The 20,711-nt window shown below is 46.8% G+C and overlaps 1 protein-coding gene across 4 annotated transcripts; it reads left to right on the top strand.

Moving 5' to 3' along the window:
- Window positions 1-4,542: 4,542 nt before the first annotated feature.
- On the top strand, window positions 4,543-20,385 carry PANK2 (pantothenate kinase 2). 4 transcript variants are annotated; one of them, XM_039368396.1, is made up of 7 exons: window positions 4,543-4,884; window positions 8,306-8,658; window positions 10,950-11,203; window positions 13,511-13,687; window positions 15,852-15,975; window positions 18,178-18,303; window positions 19,843-20,385. In XM_039368396.1, exons 1-7 carry the CDS (start codon window positions 4,644-4,646, stop codon window positions 19,891-19,893), a joined length of 1,326 nt encoding a protein of 441 aa, XP_039224330.1. In that variant the 5' UTR covers window positions 4,543-4,643; the 3' UTR covers window positions 19,894-20,385. The 4 variants fall into 4 exon arrangements, with proteins under 4 accessions (XP_039224330.1, XP_039224331.1, XP_039224333.1 ...); XM_039368397.1 differs by lacking the exon at window positions 4,543-4,884 and adding an exon at window positions 5,059-5,171; XM_039368399.1 differs by lacking the exon at window positions 4,543-4,884 and adding an exon at window positions 5,069-5,171 and having other exon boundaries at window positions 8,306-8,509.
- The last annotated feature ends 326 nt before the right edge of the window (window positions 20,386-20,711 follow it).

The following is a 20,711-nucleotide window of genomic DNA, read 5'->3' as shown; positions in this document are numbered from 1 at the left end:
ATTTTTATTTTTTTAAAAAAAGGTCACATCGCAAAAAAATATGTTGGCTGATATGGACAAGTGACTGGCTTCCTGGTTCCAGTGGGGAGTAGATCTCTTGGATTGTGGCTTAGAAAAGGAAGAAGCAAGTGGCATCTTTAGTTGGAGACTAAATATGAATATGCTGAATCCTTAGAATGAGCATCCCGTTCTCCAGCTCTGGAAGTTTTCTGGAATTGATGTCTGCTTAATGGAATTTGGGGAAAAGCTGTGGACTTTGTGAACCCTTGTTCTTCCTTGTCCATTTCTTGGAAAGAAGGAGAGAATTGGGCGTTCAAAATCAAAAGGAAGTTTGTTCGTTCTTCGATTTCACTGGTCTACAAATCGACCTCCGAGATAAAAACAACTGTGTGCTGGCACTACTGGAGCTGTGTGCTGCTCACAGGCGCTAGCAACCCCATTTGCAAAGCGTGCATGCTCATGGCCCCGGCATGCATGCCCACCCGCCCCCTTGTGCCAGCGGTAGCTGAGCTCCGAGCCTCGCACTAGCTGAGCTGCGAGCTGTGTGCCAGCGCTAGCTGAGGTGCAAGGCTTTCACTGGCACTAGCTGAGCCTCGCTGTCGCTAGCCGAGCATGCCGGTGCTAGCTGAATCGCGTGCCAGCGCTAGTTGAGTTGTGTGCTGGTGCTAGCTGAGCCGTGCACTGTGCACCGGCGCTAGCAACCCCATTTGCAGAGCATGCATGCTCACGCCTCCATTCGCACGCATGCAGCCACATTTGCATGGGTGCGCATGTGTGCGTAAAGGTGCCCACCCCTCCCTTTCCCACTGGGCCGCCAACCCCCAAAAGGTTGGGAGCCCCTGAACTAAACAACCTGGTCAGGGATTTGGAATTGCCTAAGAATCAGGCAGAGCTCCCGGGCTCCAGTTTACAACAGTGGAAGCACTGTTTACAACTGTGTTGTAGATCAGTGCTTATTACAGGAGAAGCCTGTAACTCGGATTGCTGCCTTTGGAAATTTTATCCATTGATGTCCGTGGAAACGGAATTTCTTCGTTCTGGTTTTTTGTTGTTGTTGTTTTCCTGCAGAGGAGATTAAGGAGTGTGATCTTTGGAAAGTCGTCTGTTCCCAGCCATTAAATGACAGGGAATCCTCAATTTACAACTGTAATGAAGGGTGATGGGCTGGGATGATGGGCTGCTGCGGTGTCCCTTGGTTAAACGGTTATAAGTCGAGGACTGCCTGGCACCCCAAGAGGGCCGTCTTTCCATCCTACTGAGAATTTGGGGGGACACGAAGACTTAGTTTCTTGCCTTCTTCTTGAAAGAAGAAGCATGCTGGCTCGGGAATTCTGGGAACTGAGTGCCAACATGTCTTAAAGTTGCCAAGTTTAAGAAACACCGATTTAGTGTGTTGTGTGTATCTCCCTATGCTCCATCTCCCCAGGAATTAATCCAGGTGCATCAATTCACATGACTTGCGTACATGTGTTGACTCACTGATTTTGTTCCCTATTTAAAAAAAAATCGTGTTTTCTATCTACTTCTGATAGATCGTCAAACCAGGTTCCAAGTTCCTTTATATTATTTCTTTCAGTTGGGGGAAAATTAAACCACGGAGACTCCCGAATCGAATCAACTTTCTCACGGCCATTAGCCAGCAGAAAGAACGAAGGGAAGAAAATAGTTTTCAAATACCGAGTGTCGCGTAGAAAAATATGCTCAGATGTTTCATTTTTATTCACTTCAAACTATACTAGGCTCTAGAATGATAGAGTCCCTGGCAAAATTATACATCCCTTGACAAAACCTGGGAATTCCTGCTCACCAAACTCTTTCACATGCTGATTAAAAGTTATTGGTTGAAAAAAAAAATGTGTCGTTACTTCATTCACCCTAGTTGAATTTCCAGATTACTTAATTTTGCTTGTGACCACAAGCTGTTGCATAAGATAAATTTTGGGTGGGTGGGAGCAAGACTCTCCAATTTAAATTTTGGGTGGGTGGGAGCAAGACTCTCCAATGCTTCAGATTTATATCTGAGTAGCAATTTTTCAGAGAAACTTCAGACTTTGTTTTGATGTAGTCCAGGGGCGAGCGAACATTTGTTAAGTGAATTTTGTCCCAACACTGCAACCGTCACAAGTACATGCCAGTTGCCAAGCATCTGAATTTTGATCACGTGACCACGGAGATGCTGCGACGATCGTGTGAAAAACGGTCATAAGTCCCTTTTTTCCACTGCTGTTGTAACTTGGAATCGTCCCTAAATGAGTCGCTGTAAGTCACAGCATGTTGCAGTGATTTGAACTGCATGGTGTCTTCAATCCTTGCGGCTTCCTGTTTTATTTTGTTGTGTTTTGAAGTAAGGCACTGCACGCACTTCTGCCATTTTGTAAACCACAGGACGTCCCTTCTCGCATATTTTGATTTTCGTTGGCCTGGAAAAGAAGTTTGCATGTTTTTCAGGGCATTTTATCCAGGGGGAGGTGGCCAAGATGCATCGGCAGGAAAATGGTTTTGTGCAAATTCCCCCCCCAAATAAGGATTTGAAAGTTAAAACACTCAAAGGGGAAGTTCGGTGAAGTAATAAGAGTCACTTTGCTGTGGAGTCAAGCTAATTATTCTGGCAGTTAACCCTTGAATGTCAGAATTGTTGGAAAAGTTGGAAACCAAGTCTGATAAAATACAGGTAGTCCTCGACTTACAGTAGTTCGCTTAGTGGCTGTTTGAAGTTGCAACGGCACTGAAAAAAAACGACTTATGACCATTTTTTGCACTTAGGACCCAAGGTCATGTGATTTACATTTGGATGCTTGACAACCGACTCACATTTATGACGGTTGCAGCATCCTGGGGTCACGTGATCCTGTTGTGACCTGACAAGCCCAATCCACTTAACGTGACTCCCTTAACTACAGTGATTCACTTAACAAAAAAGTAATAAAATGGGGCAAAATTCACTTAACGAGTTTCTCACTTAGCAACATAGTTTTAGGCCTCCATTGTGGCCGTACGTTGAGGACTAGCTATACGTTGCCAGATTTTTAGTCAGTCACCACTTGACGTGTGAAAATCTTCACTTGCCTAGAGGTACTGAAGTCCTTGACTTCCAATTTCTCGTTTAGCGACATGTTTGAAGTGACAGTGGCACTGCAAAAAATGTGTTACAATCAGTCCTCGCACGTATGACCGCCACAGCATGTCTTAGAGGTCACGTGATCAAAATTTGGATGCTTGGCAATCAGCATGTACTGCAATTGGGTTGTTAAGTGAAGCCGCTGCTGAGGGAAGCTTCAAGTATGCTTAAAATAGGACTGACGGATTTCTTTACTCTGAAGATCTGCAAATGCTTATCAATGCAAAGCTGGTTGCAAAGTTACAATTAATCCTCAACTTACAACAGTTCATTTAGTGACCGTTCAAAGTTACGACAGCACTGAAATAATTTGACTTAGGACAGTTTTTACACAACGACCGTTGCCGCCTCCCCAGGGTCACGTGATCAAAATTCAGACGCTTGGCGACGGACTCACATTTATGACGGTTGCGGCGTCCCAGGGTCACGTTGACCCCCTTCTAATCAGCAAAATCAATCTGGAGAGGCCAGAAGCATTTAACCACCCGCTTAGTGACTTAACAAATGCAGCGATTCACTTAACAACTACGGCGAGAAAAGTCATAAAATGGAACAAACTCACTTCACAAGTGTTTCACTTAGCCACCTAAATTTTGGGCTCAGTTGTGGTCTTGAGGACTCCCTGTTCTGAGGCCTGTTCTGTTTACTTTCCCCTTATTTAATTCAATTCACATGCTGGATGTATATTAATGGGAGCCGGATTAGAAGAAGGTGAGCATAATTTTAAAACTGGAGGAAGAAATGTAGTATGTTTAGGTGTGTGTCATGTATGTGTTTCACTTTGAGAACAGGCAACTAAATTTCATTTTTGATGTGTGCCGTTGTGCCCATAGTAAGAAAATGACAATAAAGGTTATCTTAAATATCAGTCAGGCTGATACTTTTGATAGGTGAAGCTGCAAAGGATTTGCAAGGTCTAGTAATAAAAATCAAGGAGCAGAGTGGAAAAAAAATAGGACTAATAAATGTATGGCATACAGGCCCAGAGGGATATGTATGTATTTGGACATCAATTAATATGTTTGCATTTATTTTCTAATAGTAATAACAGAAATAATCAGCATTTATTTCTGCCATCCCTGCTAGGTAGTCATGGAAACCTGGCCTGGCCATCATCTCCTTAAGTCCAGCCTCTATCACCATTCTTCCTTTTCATTGGGCAGATAGACTTGTCAGTCTTCCCCGCGGAGCAGCGGGTTGGCTACGGCGATTCCGTTATTCACCCCGCCCCTTCAGGTCTAACCCACTGCACTACATCTTTGCGCGCGAGGACTTTTTTTTTTTTTTTGGCTTTTGTCGCTCAACTAAAGCAGACGGATGCTCATTGGAAGGGTTTCTCTTTCATCCCAGCCCCGCGCGCTTTGCTAATTCTTATTGGCTACTTTATCTGTTGCCGCAAAGGCGAATGCTTCTGATTGGACCGTTTCTGAAGGGGCCCCCCCGTACTCTGAAGGAGGAAAGGAAAGGCGAGGAAAAGACTTCGGCGCAGGCGCAGTGCCGGCTTTGGCTGCTGTCGCCGCGGCGGATGGAGCCGCTGCAGAATGGAAGCGGCAAGCGGCAAGCCGACGAGGAGCCGCCGCCGGCCATGGAGATGGGAAGCGAAGCCGGAGGATCCCCGGAGGAACGGCGGCGGCGGATACCGGCCCCAGGCGGCCGTCGGCGCGGAGGCGGGCCCAGCAGGGCGGAGGCCGCCGCGGGCCGCGAGAAAGAGCGCGTCGGCCCCGCCCCTCGGCCTCGCCTCGATTCCCACCGCAAGAGCCGCCCCCGTGAGTGGCCGCTAGAGGGCGCGGGCGGGACCGCTCGAGTGGGCGGGGCAGGAGGGGAAGGGGCGGGGCAGGAGGGGAAGGGGCGGAGCCGTCGTGCATTTTTTGAAATCTTTCAAGCTGCAGTTCAAATGGGGTTCAAGCGGCAAAAATCATGGGGTTCAATGCGAGATTCGGGGCTCCTTCCTCCAAAGTGTCCTCCAGGCTTCTGCGGCCTCAGGGCGCAGAAGGCCGGGGCCTGGTGGGGTGATAAGGTTCTTCCTCATTGGAACTCACAACAATCCTGCCAGGTAGGCTCGCTCTCTTCTGATGCTGACCCTGATGAGTTAGATGTCAGAGTAAGAGACCCGCCTTCTGCTTTATGCCTTTACTTTCTTTTAGCTAATTAGTGTTTATGCCTTTCCTGCTTTCTGCAAAGTGCTATTTATCCCAGAAGGGAGTGTGGTGTTCGGTATGCATGTATGTGTGTGCGTGTGTATACATGCAAGATTTGCCCTGACTAGCATATTTGTTTTTAGACTTTTTTTTACATGGACTAGTAATTTGGAGCAACTGTCCATCTATCCATCATTATCTATCTGTGTACCCCTCTATCTATCTATCTATCTATCTATCTATCTATCTATCTATCTATCTATCTATCTATCTATCTATCTATCTATCTATATCATCTATCTATCTATCTTCTGCTATCTATCTAATATATCTCATCTACTGCTGTCTGTATCTATCTATCTATCTATCTTCTGCTATCTATCTAATATATCTATCATCTGCTGCTGTCTATCTGTCTATCTATCTATCTATTATCTATCTATCTATCTTCTGCTATCTATCTAATATATCTCATCTACTGCTGTCTGTATCTATCTAGCTATCTAGCTATCTAGCTATCTATCTTCTGCTATCTATCTAATATATCTATCATCTGCTGCTGTCTATCTGTCTATCTATCTATCTATCTATCTATCTATCTATCTATCTATCTATCTATCTATCTGTTTCCATCTAGCCATCCATCCATCTATTCATTCATTGTCTGTCCTGTTCGTCTATCTAGCTATATCTGTCCATCTTTTCATCTATATTATTCTTTCCATCTAGCCATCCATCATTATCTGTCCTGTCTGTCTATTTGCCTATCTAGCTATATCTTTCCATCTTATCATCTATCAATATTTGTCTTGCCATCTAGCCATCCAGCCGTCCATCATTATCTGTCCTGTCTATCTGTCTGTCTATCTATCTAGCTATATCTATATTTGTCTTTCCATCTAGCCATCCATTCATTCATTATCTGTCTGTCTATCCATCTAGCCATTTAGCTATATCTTTCCGTCTCTCATGTATCTATATTTGTCTTTCCATCTAGCTATCCATTCATCATTATCTATCTAACTATCGTCTGCCATGTATCTATAATTTTCTATCTATCTATCTTAGAGGTTTGAAGAAATTGGTATCATAAATTGCTCCTTAGTTGCATGGTTTCATGTATTTATTGTCAGACTGCCCACAACTTGAACCTCTCAATAAAAATGATCCTTGGCTCCATTTGTTGAGAAAGGTATAGTTTTATTAGAGATCAAGTGTATTGCATCATTGAAGAGCCAGAACTGAAAATCACAGGCCAAAATCCCTAAGTTCTACTTCCCCCCCCCCACACTATCTCTCATTGCCCACCCCAGTGTAATCAATCAAGTCCATACAAGATGGACTCGACTCTATTCTGTTCTGTTCTGTTCTATTCTATTCTATTCTCTAGTCTAGTCTAGTCTAGTCTAGTCTAGTCTGGTCTATCCTATCCTATCCTATCCTATCCTTATCCCTATCCTCCATTTTCTTCTGTCTGTGCATTTTGAAGTGTTGAAATAGCTGCATTAAAATGTGGGGGTGATTTATGGTTGAAATAGAGAGCTTATATTATTGTTCCATTTTTCAGTAGATCAGCAGTAGGACATTCTATGGATTGAGGCCACATGGGATTTTGGGAGCACGTGGTGGGTGCAACATAAAATCACTACCGTGTTAATAAAACGAGCTAGCCTCCTCGTTGTTCTCTACTCCCGGTGCAGCTTTGTCTTCAGCTTAACGACCATTTGTTTAGTGACCATTCAAATGTACAATGGTGCTGAAGAAAAAACTGACTTACGACCACTTTCTTAAGACGACCATTGCAGCATCCCCACGGTCATGGGATCCAATTTCACACAGCAGCTGACTCCTGTTTGTGACGGTCACCGTGTCCCGGGGGTTACGTGACCCCCCCTTTTTGTGACGTTCCAATGAGCAAAGTCAACGGGGACGCCCGAATCCCTTAACGGTTGCGTTGCTAACTTGATAACCCACAAAAACCACTTTATTAATGTTCTGCAAAAAAGAGGGGGGGATTAGAAGCTGATGCTATTGAAGAATTAATTAGGGACCAGCTGTTCATTTAGGTCAAAAAGAAGAGGACAAGCCACAGCAGGATGGATGGATCCGATTACAACAGCTGGAAGAGCTGAAGCAGTGCAAGTCAGATCCATCCTACAGAAAATCTGCCTCAGATTTGACTCGTGGACTTCAACTCCCAGAATTCCTGAGCCAGCCATGCTGAGGGGAAAGGGAGAGGTTTCCAAGCTGAGCCATGCTGGCTCAGGAATTCTGGGAGTTGAAGTCCATGAGTCATAAAGAGGCCTAGGCCTAGGCCAGAGGTAGGCAACCTTGGCTCTTTTATGACTGGTGGACTTCAACTCCCAGAATTCCTGAGCCAGCCACGCTGAGGGGAAAGGGAGAGGTTTCCAAGCTGAGCCATGCTGGCTGAGGAATTCTGGGAGTTGAAGTCCACGAGTCATAAAGCGGCCTAGGCCTAGGCCAGAGGTAGGCAACCTTGGCTCTTTTATGACTCATGGACTTCAACTCCCAGAATTCCTGAGCCAGCATGGCTCAGCTTGGAAACCTCTCCCTTTCCCTCAGCGTGGCTGGCTCAGGAATTCTGGGAGTTGAAGTCCAGGAGTCATAAAAGAGCCAAGGTTGCCTACCTCTGGCCTAGGCCTAGGCCGCTTTATGACTCCTGGACTTCAACTCCCAGAATTCCTGAGCCAGCATGGCTCAGCTTGGAAACCACTCCCTTTCCCCTCAGCATGGCTGGCTCAGGAATTCTGGGAATTGAAGTCCACGAGTCATAAAGCGGCCTAGGCCAGAGGTAGGCAACCTTGGCCCTTTTATGACTGGTGGATTTCAACGGTTGCGTTGCTAACTTGATAACCGCAGCAATTCCCTTCACAAGGGTGGTCCATAAGGTCGTAAAATGGAGCAAACCTCGCCTTGCTCAGTGACAGAAATTTTTTTTGGGGGGGGGGGCGCTGGGTTGCGATAAATACATCTGTACCATGTTTTAAATCCCTTTGTTTGTTTGTTTGTTTCCCCCTTGCTTCTTTAGCTTTTCCTTGGTTTGGTCTGGACATTGGAGGGACTTTGGTGAAGCTGGTTTATTTTGAACCCAAAGACATCACCGCGGAGGAGGAGGAGGAGGAAGTAGAGAACCTAAAGAGCATCCGCAAATACCTGACCTCGAACACCGCCTACGGATCCACCGGCATCCGCGACGTCCACTTGGAGCTAAGGGACCTTACGCTGTGTGGACGTAAAGGCAATCTGCACTTTATTCGCTTTCCTACTCATGACATGCCCGCTTTTATTCAGATGGGCAGTGAAAAACATTTCTCGAGCCTTCACACTACTTTATGTGCCACTGGAGGGGGAGCGTATAAATTTGAGCAGGACTTTCGCACAGTATGCAACATTTTGCCTTATATCCCCCTTAAACTAGGCGAACGGGAGCTTGTTCACGTTTTGGGAAAAATCCAATACTGAATGTGTGTCTTAACATAGGTAGTAACCATGAGCAAGTTATGCTAAACCAGGGGTAGGCAACCTCGGCTCTTTTATGACTCGTGGACTTCAACTCCCAGAATTCCTGAGCCAGCATGGCTCAGCTTGGAAACCTCTCCCTTTCCCCTCAGCATGGCTGGCTCAGGAATTCTGGGAGTTGAAGTCCACCAGTCATAAAGGAGCCAGGATTGCCTGCCTCTGGCCTACGCCTAGGACTCTTTATGACTCGTGGACTTCAATTCCCAGAATTCCTGAGCCAGCATGGCTCAGCTTGGAAACTCTCCCTTTCCCCTCAGCATGGCTGGCTCAGGAATTCTGGGAATTGAAGTCCACGAGACAGAAAGCGATCTAGGCCTAGGCCAGAGGCAGGCAACCTTGGCTCTTTTATGACTGGTGGACTTCAACTCCCAGAATTCCTGAGCCAGCCATGCTGAGGGGAAAGGGAGAGGTTTCCAAGCTGAGCCATGCTGGCTCAGGAATTCTGGGAGTTGAAGTCCACGAGTCATAAAAGGGTCAAGGTTGCCTGCCTCTGGCCTAGGCCTAGGTCGCTTTCTGACTCGTGGACTTCAACTCCCAGAATTCCTGAGCCAGCATGGCTCAGCTTGGAAACCTCCCTTTCCCCTCAGCATGGCTGGCTCAGGAATTCTGGGAGTTGAAGTCTACCAGACATAAAAGAGCCAAGGTTGCCTTCCCCTGAGCTGGGCAGATTTGCTTTGTGAATCCTCGTTTTTGATGTGCATCCAGCTGTGTCCTAGTGTCTGGGCTAGCTAGTCCTTGGGCCTTTCCAGCTGCTCGGGTTCCCGAGCTTTTCTCCTTGTTATCCTGAAAACAATAGATGTTTGCGTTAGGCAATGAAGGCATCTCATTCTTTTGCCAAGGATGTCATGCAGTCAGAGTGCGTTGCACAGGGGTTAAAGGGCAGTGCTGTTGATCATCCAGGTTTGGTCACCACAACACAAAAAAAGATGTTGGCACTCTAGAACGAATGCAGAGAAAATACGATCAAAATGATTAGGGGCCGGAAAAAACGTACGATAACGTACGAAGAACGGTTACAGGAATTGGGTAGGTCTAGCCCAGGGGTAGGCAACCTTGGCTCTTTTATGACTTGTGGACTTCAATACCCAGAATTCCTGAACCAGCCATGCTGACTCAGGAATTGTGGGAATTGAAGTCCACAAGTCTTTGATAAGAGCCAAGATTGCTACCCTAGTCTAGCCCAATGAAAAGGGGCACTGCTGCCACCAAACCAGACAGGGATGCAGTTATACATGAACACATGAAGTATTAGTGCCACTTCATAAGGCCTTGGTAAGGCCACCCTTGGAATAGTGCATCCAGTTGTGGTCATCATGATAAAAAAAAAGATGTTGAGACTAGAAAGAGTGCAGAGAAGAGCAACAAAGAGGATTAGGGGACTGGAGGCTAAAGCATATAAGGAACGGTTGCTGGGATTGGAGATGTTTGGTTTAATGAAAAGAAGGACTAGGGGGGACATGATAGCAGTCTTCCAGTATCTCAGGGGCTTCCCCAAAGAAGAGGGAGTCAAGCTCTTCTCCAAAGCTCCTGAAGACTGGAGAAGAAGCAACAGACGGAAACTAATCAAGGAGAGAAGCAACCTAGAACTAAGGAGAAACTTCCTGACAGTCAGAACAATTAACCAGTGGAACAACCTGCCTCCAGAAGCAGTGAATGCTCCAACACTGGAGGTTTTTAAGAAGAGACTGGACAGCCATTTGTCTGAAATGGTATAGGGCAGGGGTGTCAAACTGCCGGCCCGCGGGCCGGACGCATCGTGTGGAAACCGTGCCCACCCCATTGCTGGCCACGGGAAAAAAAGTCGCGATACGTTGTGACACCCTGGTGTAGGGTTTCCTGCCTGAGCAGGGGGTAGGAATAGAAGACCTCCAAGGTCCCTTCCAACTCTAGTAGAAAAACATCTGTCCGCAGACCGGATCGCGATCAGTGGGCCTCTGTAGTTCATACTGACCCAAATGAATAGAGATGAATATAAACAGTTTCTATTGGTAGACATAGTAGTGGGGAAGGCACAGGCTGTGGTATTTGTAGAATTGGAATCTATCCGGTAGATCTGTTTATTAGAGAAAAATTTTCTCCCCCCCCCCAATGAGCCCCCCGCCCCCTCCAGTGTTTTCTCTCTCGCTCTCTTCAAAGCTTGTCTCTCCGAACAGGTGGGCGACCTTCAGCTACGCAAAATGGACGAACTTGACTGCCTTATCAAGGGCGTGCTCTACATTGATTCGGTGGGGTTCAACGGACACTCGGAGTGCTACTATTGTGAAAACCCCACAGATCCCGAAAAATGCCAGAAGGTCCCCTTCAACTTGGAGAACCCCTACCCTCTCCTTCTGGTGAACATCGGCTCCGGGGTCAGCATCCTGGCCGTCTATTCCGAAGACAATTACAAGCGGGTGACGGGAACCAGGTGAGGCTCAACAGCCCGGGTTTGGCTAGTCTAGGGGTAGGCAACCTTGGCTCTTTTATGACTGGTGGACTTCAATTCCCAGAATTCCTGAGCCAGCCACGCTGAGGGGAAAGGGAGAGGTTTCCAAGCTGAGCCAGGCTGGCTCAGGAATTCTGGGAGTTGAAGCCCATGAGTCATAAAGCGGCCTAGGCCTAGGCCAGAGATAGGCAACCTTGGCTCTTTTATGACTGGTGGACTTCAACTCCCAGAATTCCTCAGCCAGCATGGAGGAATTATGGTCCCTTCATGACTTGTGGACTTCAACTCCCAGAATTCCTCAGCCAGCATGACTCAGCTTGGAAACCTCTCCCTTTCCCCTCAGCATGACTGGCTCAGGAATTCTGGGAGTTGAAGTCCACCAGTCATAAAAGAGCCAAGGTTGCCTACCCCTGGGCTAGTCTGAAGAGAAGAAGAAATAGAGGAGACATGATAGCAGTGTTTCAGTATCTGAGGGGCTGCCACAAGGCAGAGGGGGCCAGGTTGTTCACCAAAGCACCAGAGGGAAGGATGAGAAACAATAGTTGGAATTTGATCAAAGAGAGAAGCAGCCTGGAACTAAGGAGAACCTAACAGTGAGGACAATCAACCAGTGGAACAGCTTGCCACCAGAAATCGTGGGTGCTCCATCACTGGAGATCTTTAAGAAGAGACTGGACAGTCATTTGTCTGAGATGGTGTAGGTTCTCCTGCTTAAGCGTGGGGCTGGACTAGAAGACCTCCAGGGTCCCTTCCAGCTCTATTCTATTCCATACTAATTCTAATGCAATGCTTTTAGTTGGAATCAGCTAGTCCCGCCCCTGAATGTTTGATGTTGGATTCAGAAATTTCAGTAGTTGAAGAGCGCTGATTGGGTGTAGATGGTACACGGTACTGATGACTTGATAAACTGGTCTAGTAGTTAAGGCCCCGTGCTAAAAACCAGAAGACAGAGAGTTCTAGTCCCGCCTCAGGTGTGGAAGCTGGTTGGGTAACTTTAGCCTAATCACCAGGAGAGAATGAGTTCTAGTCCCGCCTTAGGCATGAAAGCTGACAGGGTGATTTGGGCCAATCACCAGGAGACAGTGAGTTCTAGTCCCATCTTAGTGAAAGCAGACTGGGGGATTTGGGGCCAATGACCAGGAGATGGTGAGTTCTGGTCCCGCCTTAGGCATGAAAGCTGACTGGGGGATTTGGGGCCAATCACCAGGAGATGGCGAGTTCTAGTCCTGCCTTAGGCATGAAAGCTGACTGGGTAACTTTGGACCAATCACCGGGAGACAGTGAGTTCTAGTCCCATTTTAAGCATGAAAACTGACTGGGTGATTTGGGGCCAATCACCAGGAGATGGTGAGTTCTAGTCCCATCTTAGGCATGAAAGCTGACTGGGTGATTTGGGGCCAATCACCAGGACACGGCGTGTTCTAGTCCTGCCTTAGGCATGAAAGCTGACTGGGTGATTTGGGCCAATCACCAGGAGACGGTGAGTTCTAGTTCCGCCTTAGGCATGAAAGCTGACTGGGTGATTTGGGCCAATCACCAGGAGACGGCGAGTTCTAGTCCCGCCTTGGGCATGAAAGCCAGCTGGTTGACTTTGGATCAGTTACCAGGAGACGGTGAGTTCTAATCCCGCCTTACCCATGAAGGTCAGCTGGGTGACTTTGAGTCAGTCCCCCCCCTCTCTCTCAGCCCCGTGCACCTCACAGGATTGTGTTGTGGGGGAAACAGGAAGAAGTATTGTGTGCATTCGCTGGGACGGGATTACTTATTAAAATGTAGCAAAGGCAGGGTATAAATCAGGAGCACACGTAGGAATAAGCTACCTTTTCTGTAATGGGACTTAACTTTAAAAAAAAAATGAACTTGTTAAAAGAGTGTGAATTATTTCCTGGCCTGCTTTTTGAGATGAAATTGCAAGAACAGGTTTGTTCCTGTCCACATCACCTCGTGCAAAGCTGACTAGGTCAGTGTTTCTCAACCTTGACAATTTTAAGGCATGTGGACTTCAACTCCCAGAATTCCACAGCCAGCAATGCTGGCTATGGAATTCTGGGAGTTGAAGTCCACATGCCTTAAAATTGTCAAGGTTGAGAAACACTGAACTAGGTAGATGTGCAGCAGCTATCACGATATCCAGAATTAGCTAATGAGGACTAAGCGGCAGCTACATAAGTGGCCTGAACCGCACGACGGGCAGCAAGTAAATTTCATCAATAAAACAAATGCAGATTCTTCTCCCTCACGTCCCCTTGCTGTGTTCACCAGCCTTGATGGGTATGTCTTCTTTGCTAGCCTTGGGGGAGGAACTTTTTTCGGCCTCTGCTGTCTGCTGACGGGCTGCTCCACCTTTGAAGAGGCTCTCGACATGGCATCCCGCGGAGACAGCACGAAAGTGGACAAACTAGTGCGGGATATTTACGGAGGGGACTACGAGCGCTTTGGGCTGCCCGGCTGGACCATAGCATCCAGGTAAGCCCTCTGAAGATTGTTAAGTTGAGAGCATCACACATCCGGGCAATCCTGTGGGTTGTGAGTCTAGACCAGGGGTCTTCAAACCTGGCCCTTTTATGACTTGTGGACCAATTCCCAGAATTCCTCAGCCAGGCATTTCCTAGTGCTTGATGCTTAACGTAATATGATTTTTTAAAAAAAAGTTATTTTCCCTTTGTTTGGCTGAACAGTTATGTGGATACATGCACAAGGAACGGTTACAGGAATTGGGAATGTCTAGTTTAATGAAGAGAAGGACGAGGGGGGATATGGTAGCAGTCTTCCAGTATCTCAGGGGCTGCCCCAAAGAAGAGGGAGTCAAGCTATTCTCCAAAGCGCCTGAAGGCAAGAGAAGAAGCAACGGATGGAAACTCATCAAAGAGAGAAGCAACCTAGAAATAAGGAGAAACTTCCTGACAGTTAGAACAATTAACTAGTGGAACAATCTGCCTCCAGAAGCGATGAATGCTCCAATACTGGAGGTTTTTAAGAAGAGACTGGACAGCCATTTATCTGAAATGGTGTAGGGTTTCCTGCCTGAGCAGGGGGTTGGACTAGATGACCTCCAAGGTCTCTTCCCACATTATTATTATGATGATGATGATGATGGATCATCGCATAGTCAGCAAGATGTTCAGACTGGATTTGGCATTATTATTACTATTATTATTATTATAATAATAATAAATAGGCCTGACTTACAACCACAATTGGACCAGAAATTCTGTTGCTAAGTGAGGTGCATCCAATGTTATGAACTTTTTTTGCCATGGCCGTTAAATGATGGTTGCTAAATGAATGGCTATAAGGACTATCTGTGTACAAAAAAAATTATGTAGATCAGTGGTAGGCAACCTTGGCTCCTTGATTACTTGTGGACTTCAACTCCCAGAATTCCTGAGCCAGCACGGCTCAGCTTGGAAACCTCTCCCTTTCCCCTCAGCGTGGCTGGCTCAGGAATTCTGGGAGTTGAAGTCCACCAAGGTTGCCTACCCCTGGCCTAGACTCTTCCTGGCATTTTTTTTGCAGGCTTTAGCTCTGACCTTTTTCTGCTTCTCAAATTGGGGTTCGAAGGAGTCCCGTACTTTTCATTTTTCCCTTGACGTTTTGAGTTCAGCGGTGGCGCCATTTTATCCAGAAATCTTTGCAGTGATTGTTTTAGATTGATTCCGAGCAGAGGCAGGTGTAGCACTCTCCCAGCCAGCCTCATGGCTGGTGTCATGGTTCCGATAGATGAAACTCTTCAAAGAACTTCGAGGCATTGTTTACCTTAAAGAATCTTTATTCAAGAAGCATAGCATCAGCACTAACACAGCCGAAGCCAAAAATTGAATTCCCCTCCCCTGAGCATATAGTATCAAAGCACAATTCCCTCCTCCAATTAACAGTCATAAATCACATTCCTCAATTAGTTTGAAGCGCAGGCGTTCCCTCCAGCTCGCCAATTCTTATCATCTCTTATTTCAGCAACCTTGATTCTCATGCTAGGTTCAGCGTTGTTATGTCTAGCTGGACTCTCATGTACATTCCCCTCCCTTCCCCAGCATCATCTAACTCAGTGCTGGCTGTGGAATTCTGGGAGTTGAAGTCCACATGCCTTAAAATTGTCAAGGTTGAGAAACACTGAAATTTCTAACTCTAAAAGCGAAATGAAGAAAATGGCTACATCTCCATCTGTTGTCGAAGCGAAAACATCTGATGTTAGCAGCGTTGACAGCTGCATTAGCTTCTTCTGATTTGTTCTTGTTGTTAGTTGTGAAGTCCGTGTCTGACCCATCACGAGCCCACGGACAATGTTCCCCCAGGCCTTCCTGTCCTCTGCCATCTTCTGGAATCCACTTAAGCTCATGCCTCCTGCTTCAGGGACTCCATCCAGCCACCTCCTTCTCTGTCGTCCCCTTCTTCTCTTGCCCTCCATCTTTCCCAGCATCAAGCCCTTCTAATTAGTGAGTCTTTAAAACGGGGGGGGGTCCAGTCCCTGGTGCCCAAAAGGTCAGGGACCTCTGCTTTAAAAAGCTTCAGCCGGAGTTGCCTTTGTGCTTTGACGGTGTGGCTGTGTTTGCGTGTGGATGTGGGTGTGTTGGACATGGTGTGGCTCAACTCTTCTCCCAAAAACTGCCTGTTGCTCCCTTCTCCCATCCAGCTTTGGCAACATGATGAGCAAAGAGAAGCGAGACGCAGCTAGTAAAGAAGACCTGGCCCGGGCAGCCTTGATCACCATCACCAACAACATTGGCTCCATCGCGCGGATGTGCGCCCTAAACGAGGTACAGGATCTCTGTAGCTCAGGGCTGAGCTGTGGTCCTTGGTGCGCTCTGAGCTGGGTGCTTTTCTTGCAGACGTTTCATTGCCCAACTGGGGAACATCATCAGGGCTGGAAGGAAGTGAGGTTTGTAGAGAGGACGAGGAGGAGGAAGAGGACTGTAGGGTCCTAAGTGCTCTCTGAGCTTAGTGTAATCATGGTTGTGAGTACCTCAACCCCATTTTTTTTTTTGCTGACATAGCTTGACGGTCGATAATGTTGTGATTCCGTGCCAGCCTGTGTTCCTAGTAGTTGAGTCTGGGGAATCAGAGGAGGAGGAAGAGGAGGAGGGGCCTGTAGAGCCATCACAGAGTCGGAGGGAGGCTCTGATGAGCTGCAGGACATACAAACTAATAAAAAGGCTGGTCCTTCCACTCGTGATCAAGCTGGAAGCCAGCTGTGCTGGGAAGCTGAGTCGGACTCAGAGGAAGCACAGCTGGAAGACCTCAGAGACGCTCGTAAACGTAAGCAGGTCACACGAGTAGGCCAGAGGGAGGCAATGGGGCGACTCCAGAGGAAGAGGAGAAAGCAGTGAGAAGCCACGCCTTGGGGGCCCGTGCAACAAAAAGGGAATGTGTGGGCAGGGCTGTTTGCTGGAGGCAGCCGTTTGCAAAGAACTTCAGTGTCAAGAGATCATGGTCTGTCTATTTTGCCTGTTTGACTCGTGCTCCGTTTTGCTTTTGGACAAGGTCTCCCGTTGGAAAAGTGTTCTGTTGCTTTGGTTTTTCTGGGAGAGTTATCAGGTCTGTAACTCAAATAAGAAGGGTTTATTTTCCAGTCTACTGTTAAAAGAGGGGTTGTCTTTGTGAAGTAACAAGGACGTTCGTAGGCTGGGACAGAACAGATAGGTGGGATGTAAGTTCACTTCCGTTTTGTTTGTTTGCTTGTTTTATTTAAAAAAAAAAAAAGTAAATTGCATCTTTCGATCCAGAAGGGGACAGGGCTGATACGCCAAGCTGAGGACAAGGTATGTACTAAGCAGTCCTCGGCTTAACAACCATCCACGCGGCCGCTCTTTGAAATTGCGATGGTGCTGAACCAGGAGTTACGGCCAGTCTTTGGGATCCCCTTCCCGACTGGTGCCTCTCGTTTTACGATCACATCCCTTAGAGGCAGAACTTCCGGTCCCAATTGCTGTCGTAAGTTGAGGTCTATTAGGACAGCAGGAAGTCCCCGCGCCTGTTTGCAGGGTGGGCATTCAGCTGGGTGCTTCCAGCTTCTTTACAGTGCTGCCTTGTTGCAACCATGTCAAGCAGCATTGTACAGGGCTATGAAAGAACCCAAGCCCATCGTCTCCGTCCCGTCACTGTTTCCGTGCTCGTCCGTGTCAACCTCCAGCTCAAGTATCCCGCAAGAAAAGTCCAGGATTGTTTTCATTTCTGAAAAGCTTCCTGTTTTATTGAATACGTGGCCTGATAAAGGCGAAACTATAAAATCCCAAGGCGTTAGACCACAGCATATAACAGTGACTTTCCCAGCCAAACCCACCCAGATGGCCACCGAGCTCCTGCAAACAAGTTCTCTTTGTTATGGGAACCGTCTGCTCTCTTCTTCACACCTGCTAGAATGTCCTTGAAAGGGTTCCAGGCTGCCGACTCTCGGCAAGCTTCCGTAGAACTGGAGAGATTCCGTTTCTCTAACTAACCGAGAGGTCCCCAACCTATGGGCCGCGGGCCAGTACCAGGCCGTGGCCTCTTGGCCACTGGGCTGCGTAAATGCTGGCCAGCGCACGCTCACCCCCACTCGTGCTGGCACTAGCCTGATGGATTAGATGCCATCAAATTGGCGTCCACTTTTAATAACCACCTAGGCCAGGGGTAGGCAACCTTGCCTCTTTTATGACTGGTGGACTTCAACTCCCAGAATTCCTGAGCCAGCATGGTTCAGCTTGGAAACTCTCCCTTTCCCCTCAGCGTGGTTGGCTCAGGAATTCTGGGAGTTGAAGTCCACGAGTTGTAAAAGAGCCAAGGTTGCCTACCCCTGACTGAGGCAGATTTTCTGCAGGATGGATGTGACCTGCAGCTGCTTCAGGTCTTCCAGCTGTTGTAATCGGATCCATCCATCTTGCTGTGGCTTGTCCTCTTCTTTTTGACCTAAATGAACAGCCGGTCCCTAATTTATTCTTCAATAGCATCGGCTTCTAATTCCCCCCCCCTCTTTTTTGCAGAACATTAATAAAGTGGTTTTTGTGGGGAACTTCTTGCGAATCAACACCATCTCCATGAAGTTTCTGGCCTACGCTTTGGATTACTGGTCAAAGGGACAACTGAAGGCTCTTTTCCTGGAACATGAGGTAAAGTCTCTCTCTTTCTCTCACAGACACACACACACAGAGAGACTTCTTTTTCTTCCTTTTCTCTTAAAAAAAAAGCCTATTTTTCCCCCCCCCGTTTTCGTTTTGATAATACAACTTGGACGAGGCAATAAACTTAAAACTTGCATCCTAGTTCTTGTACTAAGAGGGCCAGTTTGATCTAGTGGTTAAGGCACCAGGCGAGAAACTGGGAGATTGTGAGTTCTAGTTGTGACTTAGGGGTGAAAGCTGGCTGAGTGACTGGGCCAGTCACCAGGAGACTGTGAGTTCTAGTTCTACCTTAGGCACGAATGGTGGCTTTGGTAACTTGGGCCAATCACCAGGACACCATGAGTTCTAGTTCTGCCTTAGGCATGAATAGTGATTTGGGTGATTTTGACTTGTCACCAGGAAATGGTGAGTTCTAGTCCCGCCTTAGTTATGAAAAGGTGTCTGGGTGAGTTTTGGCCAGTCTGTCTCTCTTAGCCCAACCTACCTGACAGAGTTGTGGGGAAATTTGGAGGAGGAAGGTAGATTGGGTGTGTTTGCCTCCTTGAGTTGTTTATGGAAAAACAATAAAGGTGGATAGATGGATGGATAGATAGATAGATAGAAAGATAGATAGATAAAGGATAGATGGGTAGATAAATTATGGATGGATGCATGGATAGATAGATGATGGAGGCATGGATAGATGATGGAGGCATGGATAGATGATGGATGGATAGATAGATGATGGATGGATGGATGGATGGATGGATGGATGGATGGATAGATAGATAGATAGATGATGGATGGATGATGGATGGATAGATGGATGGACGGATGGATAGATAGATGGGTGGATAAATAGATGATGGATGGATAGATAGATGATGGATGGATGGCTAGATAGATGATAGATGGATGGCTAGATGATGGATGGATAGATGATAGATGGATAGATAGATGATGGATGGACGGACGGATGGATAGATGGATGGATGGGTGGATAGATGATGGATAGATAGATGATAGATGGATGGATAGATAGATAGATAGATAGATAGATAGATAGATGATAGATGGATGGATGGGTAGATAGATAGATGATGGATAGATGATGGGTGGATAGATGGATGGATAGATAGAAGATGGATGGATGGATGGATAGATAGATAGACGGACAGATGGATGGATAGATGATGGATGGATAGATGGATGAATAGATAGATGATGGATGGATGGATGGAAAGATGGATGGATGGACTTGATAGATCATAGGTAAATAATAGATTAGATGGATAGATGGATTTATATCCTTTAACTGTCTCCTGAAAGTTTTGCAATTTAGTGAGGGTTCTCAGGAGAGCGATAAAGACAGGAGAAGAGTCGTTATTACTATTATCGTTGTTGTTTTATTATTTGTTACATTTTTAACGCTGTCCGTTTCCCCGCTCCAAGAGTGACTTTTGTTGGGAGAAGATAGCATGAAATGTAGCATTTTTTTTAAAATGATGCATTTAATCATTTACTTTTGTTGTTGTTCTTTTAAAACAGGGATATTTCGGAGCAGTGGGAGCACTCCTTGAGCTTTTGGAGACTTCCTGAATCCCTTCAGAGTCGGGACTCCGGGGTTCAAACGGGGGATTTCTAGCTAAGGCGGAACATTCTAGGCTCACGTGGATTTCATGTGCAAAAACAACTGCTTATTAACAGCCGGAACAAAGGGATTGCGAACGACGTCACCCGTCTTTGCCGAGAAGAACAAACGGAGGAGGTTTTTTTTTGTTCTCAGAGGTAACAAAGTAGGCTAGTGGGTTGGAACACTTCTTTGTGTATGAAACCGTGTGCAAGTGCACAGATCTCAAACGTTAAGATGTGCGTTTGCTCCCGCTCGTGTGTTAAGCCGCGTCTCTTTCGGGGACTTGGAAACGGCTGCAGCTGTCACGTAAGACAAGTTCGTGCTCTTCTCGGAATTATTTTAAGGGTTGTTCTATTTTGTATGGACTCTGGAAGGGCTGGCTTGCCTTTTCATCAGGGCGTCAGGATGTGTCAGGATGTGGAAGCCCACCTACAATATTAAATCTGTTTTCTTACAAAGAGCAGTTCTCGTCCCTTGATTGCGAGCGACAGGCCTTGGTCTTCAGGTCACAAACCCTGGCCAAAGAATTGGGAAGCGAGAGAGGAGAGAAAAGAAAAAAAGGAAATGAACCATGGGTTCACAGTTTTGTTTACAATGCTACAGCGAACTATGAGTTTTCTCCTACCAAAAACCGAGGGGATGATTAAATGTTTTGGCGCTTATGTTCTTCACCATAGACCAAAACTGACCACAGAAACCACTGTAGCCAACAAGAAAGTTTGTGGAATGGAATAGAGAATAGAGCAGTGGTGGCGAACCTATGGCACGGGTGCCAGAGGCGGCA

This window comes from Crotalus tigris, unplaced genomic scaffold (genome assembly GCF_016545835.1).
Source record: "Crotalus tigris isolate CLP2741 ecotype Arizona unplaced genomic scaffold, ASM1654583v1 scf7180000020772.518028, whole genome shotgun sequence".
NCBI lineage: Eukaryota > Metazoa > Chordata > Lepidosauria > Squamata > Viperidae > Crotalus > Crotalus tigris.
This window is presented reverse-complemented; position numbering and strand designations above follow the sequence as displayed.

Coding starts and splice junctions, on each gene's coding strand:
- PANK2 (XM_039368396.1), top strand. CDS start 4,644: ATGGAGCCGCTGCAGAATGGAAGCGGCAAGCGGCAAGCCGACGAGGAG. Junction 8,659..10,949: donor TTGAGCAGGACTTTCGCACA/GTATGCAACATT, acceptor CTCTCCGAACAG/GTGGGCGACCTTCAGCTACG. Junction 13,688..15,851: donor GGCTGGACCATAGCATCCAG/GTAAGCCCTCTG, acceptor TCTCCCATCCAG/CTTTGGCAACATGATGAGCA.